Raw genomic sequence first — 5,250 nt, 5'->3', positions numbered from 1 at the left:
CATCCTCCCATGACCCTCTACCACTGTGCCAAATTTCACATGGATTGACCAAGTCAGTGAGGAGAAAAACGTGGAACAGACACACACACAGAGTTTTTGTCATTATATAGTAAGATAACAAACTGTAATTAACTTCAGCAAAGCTCTTCTTTAAACTTTGCAGCAGAAACAGACAGTTAATCACTTGTTGGCACTAATCTGCAGTTTGACTAGTATTTAAATGTATCAAATAAATGTAATGTGCTGGAAAGTAAAATATTTCCCTCTCAGATGTAATGGAGTAGAAGAGCAAAGTAGCACAACATGGAAATATTTTAGTAAAGTACAAGTACATCAAAAAAGTCCCCGAAACATGAGAAGTGTTTCCTCTTTGTTTAAACGTTTAGAATTTATTTTTGCTGCTAGATAATAACAGCATTCTTCGTCAGCTAGTGTTGCAAACCAAACTCTGCTTAAAAATCTATCAGGTTTTATTTCTCCTCATTCACTTCTTATGAATATTATCCCTGCATCTAATTCAGTTGTTTTCCAATTCGGCTTGCTTTTACTACACTTAGCAGCACCCTGTTTCACTTACAGGTAAAGTTTAAGCAGTAACATTTTCTGTTTGGGAAACTTGTCTTCAGTGGAATTGATCCATGCTGATTTAAAGAGTGGATTATAAAGATTAAAAAAAGAAATTGTATTTTATAGTTGAGGTGTGTGTGCTTAGCTCTGAGAGGGGAAATATTAAATATTTTTGAAAGGAGTGTGGTGTGAAAGTAGAAACGCCGCATATTTGAAGAACAAAAAAATAATTTTACCTTTAAAAAACTGAACATAAACTTTGGTTAATGAGTAATTATGGAATTTTATAATGTGATTTTACATTATGGAGAACGGTGAAGTGAAGCTGTGGCGTAAAACATCAATAGATATAACTCAACACCCTTGGCTGTCTTCAGGTTTGTTGTGAAGACTTCTATTTTGATTATTATTTTTTTAATTAAAGGTCCAGTGTGTCAGATTCAGGGGGATTTAGTGGTGTCTAAATGTACTTTGTTACCTTCCACCACCACTGCAAACTGCAGATTCAGACTAAAAATATATATAATGAACAAATAAATTATGATGGATAAACATGAGACTTGATTGCTAGATGCAAACAAAAGGCCCATATTTACCAGCCTTTGCATTAAAGTGATGAACACATTAATGCATCAGCAGTTTTATTTGATCTGAAACAGACTGTTCTGCATGATGAGTACTTTTTGTTTTTCTTGCACTTTTACCTGAGTATAAGATCTGAGTGCTTCTTCCACCACTGCAGCCCTGTGTCAAATTAGTCAATTAGCTTGATGCTAACACATAATGGGAATTACCATTGATGCACTACTGAAAATTAGCATCGTGATAATATTATCCTTACAAATGATCCATTTTTTTTTCAAACATTTAACATAAAAAGAAATATGTGCTCATACTTAAAGGCATGAATTCACCACGCTCTCTGGAAACAAAATAATAGCGGCTGACTTCTGTTTTTGTGTCCAGTTGTTGTTATTGTTTAGGATGCGAATGCTCGATAGGCTCTTTGTTTTAGCCTACTTATAGTACAGTTATCTCGTGTGAGGGAATGTTGCCAACTGCTGATGTTGTGAGTAACTGCAACGAACGAAATTATGATACACAGGAGGGAAGTCACAAATGTCACATGACCCACAAACAAAATGTGCAAAACCAGTTTTGCGTGTAAAAATGGATCCACAGATGCGTAAACATGACTGTATTTGCTGTGGTGAAACTCTTTGTATTTGTAAAACCTGTCATATTTTTATTTGAAATTAAAGTACGTGTTTACAGAGTAAGTTCTGCACATTTGCAAATCCTGCTGTATTTTTGTCGATATGACTTTACACAACACAAATGTAAAAAGACATGTTTGTGGATCGTGAAATATTTGTGGATCACGGTACATATTTGTAGATTGTCTTGTGTGGGTTACAAATAATAAAGCTGAGTAAAAACATCCATAGGAAACGTCCATGATGGAGGAGAAGCTCCTGGACCAACTGGTGGTACTCCCCATGATCCAGCCTCTTTTTTAGGGTCTCATGTACCCACACAGATCTCTGTTTATCTGCTGACAGCCTCTCACCCTCAACCAGAGCTACAGACAGTACCCTCTGCCTCAACATTTTAACTGACATTTTGAGCTACACACTAGTTACTGTTAAAACAGGAGGGTTAGTGTAAGGACGTGATGTGGTGGTGGTGGTGGTGATCATCATTTAATTTTTAAAAAAGGCAGCGTGGTGCAGCTTGTGTTTTGCAACCTATTAAATGCTTCCTGTGTGATCAATATTTAGAGCCTACTGTCACCATTGTGGTTCAGCAGTGATCGAATGTCATGCTTTTCTGGACCAGAAACAAATTCAACATCAAGTTCACACAGTATTCTCTCCTGACGTTGACTAAATGGAAGCTTAGATCATTTCATTCTTCTGCTTTTGAAATATATTTAATACATTTGGTGTCTAAATTATACTGTTCTTATATAGGTTAAAATGGAGCTGTCAAAAAAACTCAGCAATGCATGCCCTTCCTGAGGCTTTTGAAAAGAAACTGTCTGTACGAACAGCTGCTGGCGACATTCTATCGTGCTTCTATTGAGAGTACCCTGCATTACAGTCTGGTACGCCGGCTGTACAGCAGCAGACAAAAGGCTCTGCAGAGGGTAATAAACTCAGCACAAAAAAACACTGGCTCTTCCCTTCCTTTCCTAGAAGAGGTTGCTAGCACCCGCTACCTCAGTAGAGCCTCGGCCATCATCAAAGACTGTACTCACCCAGGATACCATCTGTCCTCAGGATGATTCAAAACCAAGACAAACAGACTCAAACACAGCTTTTCCCCCCACAGCAATAAGGTCTTAAGAATAAGAATGAATTCAAATACACAGGACGAATCTTTTTCTTTATGGGTATAATTACTACACTACACTTACCAGCCACTTTATGTGTAAAGTTCACGATGAATCATCCTTACGTACTAAAGTTTGTTTTGGAGTTCCGCAAGGTTCTGTGCTCGGACCAATCCTATTCACTCTATATATGCTTCCTTTAGGTAACATCATTAGAAATCACTCTGTAAATTTCCATTGTTATGCGGATGATACACAGTTGTATTTATCGATGAAGCCAGAAGAAAGTAATCAATTAACTAAACTCCATAACTGCCTTAAAGACATAAAAACCTGGATGAGCACCAATTTCCTGATGTTAAATTGAATAACTGAAGTTATTGTTCTTGGCCCCAAACAACTCAGAGACTCTTTATCTGATGACATAGTTTCTCTGGATGGCATTGCTCTGGCCTCTAGCACTAATGTAAGAAACCTTGGAGTAACATTTGATCAAGATTTGTCTTTTTTTTTTTTTAAAGATATTTTTTGGGGCATTTTCAGCCTTTAATGGATAGGACAGACAAGTGTGAAGGGGGGAGAGAGAGAGAGGGAGTGACATGCAGCAAAGGGCCACAGGCTGGAGTCAATCTAACATTCACATCCTACTGCATCTTGCTAACTTGGCTCTACTGCATGTCACTAACTCGGCTTCTTCTCTGGAGCCTTTGTGCTCCACTGTCTGGCAGGTTACCTCGTATTGCGGCTACGCCTGGATGGTGTGTGGTGGTTGTGCTGCTGCCGTGGTCCTGCCTGATGCCTCCTGCTACTGCTGTTATCATTAGTCATACTTCTACTGTTATAATACACATATGATTATTATTGTCACATACATATACTATCATAAATTCAAATATACTTACAAAGTATTGTTCCACAATTACCGTTATTATTATTATTATAATATTATTACTTAAATTAATGTTGTTGTAAGATTTTAAGAATGCATAACTGTGACAATTACTTTGCCATGTGTGGCATTTCAAACTGGTGCTATCTGGTGGCATTATAAACTGACGCCAGCCCACAGAGTATCATACTGCAACAAAAGGTACCATTTTGCATCAGCTCTGATGCTAAAATCACTGACAAAACATGTGGTATCTGATGAGTTGGGAATGAGAACAGGCTGGTAGGGAAAGTTGCTGAGCCTCAGGTTGGTCAACACTAATGTAATGTATAACAAATAATCTGTTCATCTCCACAGAGAGGAGTGGAAGAGGAGGGATGTTTCTGTGGAGGAGCAGCCATCATCCTGTGCTTTATGTCAGGACGTCCTGAAGGATCCACTCTCTACCAGCTGTGGACACTGGTTCTGCAGTCAGTGCATCACCTTGTACTGGGACCAGTCTGCTTCATCAGGAGACTCCTTCTGTCCCCTGTGTAGAGTCAGTCAGACCAGCACTGTACAACGTAAGTCTGTACATCTGCCTTCTGATTAATTTCATTTATTCCTTTAAGACCCCTCCCCGGGGTATAAGAGGTAATGAACTTGCACTTGTATAGCGCTTTTATAATCTCCCAACCATTTTTAGCACTTTTACACTACATGTTATGCTCACCCCTTCACACACTCATTAATGCACTGGTGGCTGATGCTACCACACAAGGTACCACCGCTCATCAGTCAAACATTCATATGCACAGTTCAGTATCTTACCAAAAAAAAACCCTTCAGCATGCAGACTAGATCAAACCTCCGATCTTCCAATTAGTGGATGTGTGGTTCAACCTCTTTAGCCACAGCCTGATGCCATCATATCTGAAAAGAGGGTTCTTCTCATGAATCAGTCAATCATTTATTTGTCACATGGAATTATACAAGGCACAACCAGTGAAATGTGACCCCATCAGCTCCTTTAACTGGTGTGCTGATTCAGTCCTTTTTTGTGTCCTCTCACATCATTGGCTGCTGCTGTATAATTGCCCATGTTTCCGGATGGTTCTGGCAATCTATGGTTTGTGACTATGCAATGAGTTAACTGTCCACACATCCCAGCCTCAACAAAAAGGCAGCAAGGTTGCTCGTCATGAACACGTGCAGCCACCTCTGAACCGTCTCTAGCAGTGATCGGCAGCAGGAACAGGACAGCACGTCACATTCCCACCGTCACACCAGTCCTTATTCACCATAAAGCCACAACTATTACTGCATCTTGCTAACTCGGCCATTCTGGATGTCACTAACTCGGCTTCTTCTCCGGAGCCTTTGTGCTCCACTGTCTCTCAGATTAACTCATATCGCAGCGGTGCCTGGACAGCGTGACGTGTGTGGTTGTGCTGCTGCCGTGGTCCTGCCAGATGCCTCC

The 5,250-nt window shown here is 39.7% G+C and overlaps 2 protein-coding genes across 9 annotated transcripts in view; both read left to right on the top strand.

The window, feature by feature from the left end:
- LOC126392472 (collagen alpha-6(VI) chain-like) overlaps positions 1–5,250 on the top strand; it is a 310,923-nt gene that overhangs the window by 173,294 nt on the left and 132,379 nt on the right. The window lies entirely within an intron of this gene.
- The window catches only part of LOC126391489 (protein NLRC3-like), a 23,990-nt gene that overhangs the window by 1,691 nt on the left and 17,049 nt on the right, over positions 1–5,250 (top strand). For all 8 annotated transcript variants that reach the window (XR_007570082.1, XR_007570083.1, XR_007570084.1 and 5 more), the window contains exon 3: positions 4,149–4,354. Coding sequence is in view for 5 of the 8 variants with exons in the window: in XM_050046315.1 (XP_049902272.1) it covers positions 4,149–4,354 (206 nt within the window). In the remaining 3 variants the exon portion in view is untranslated. The remainder of the gene's footprint in view (positions 1–4,148; positions 4,355–5,250) is intronic.

The sequence above is a fragment of the Epinephelus moara genome, chromosome 6 (assembly GCF_006386435.1).
Source record: "Epinephelus moara isolate mb chromosome 6, YSFRI_EMoa_1.0, whole genome shotgun sequence".
NCBI classification, from domain to species: Eukaryota; Metazoa; Chordata; class Actinopteri; order Perciformes; family Serranidae; genus Epinephelus; species Epinephelus moara.
The sequence above is the reverse complement of the archived record's forward strand: the minus strand, read 5'-3'. Positions and strand labels throughout refer to the sequence as shown.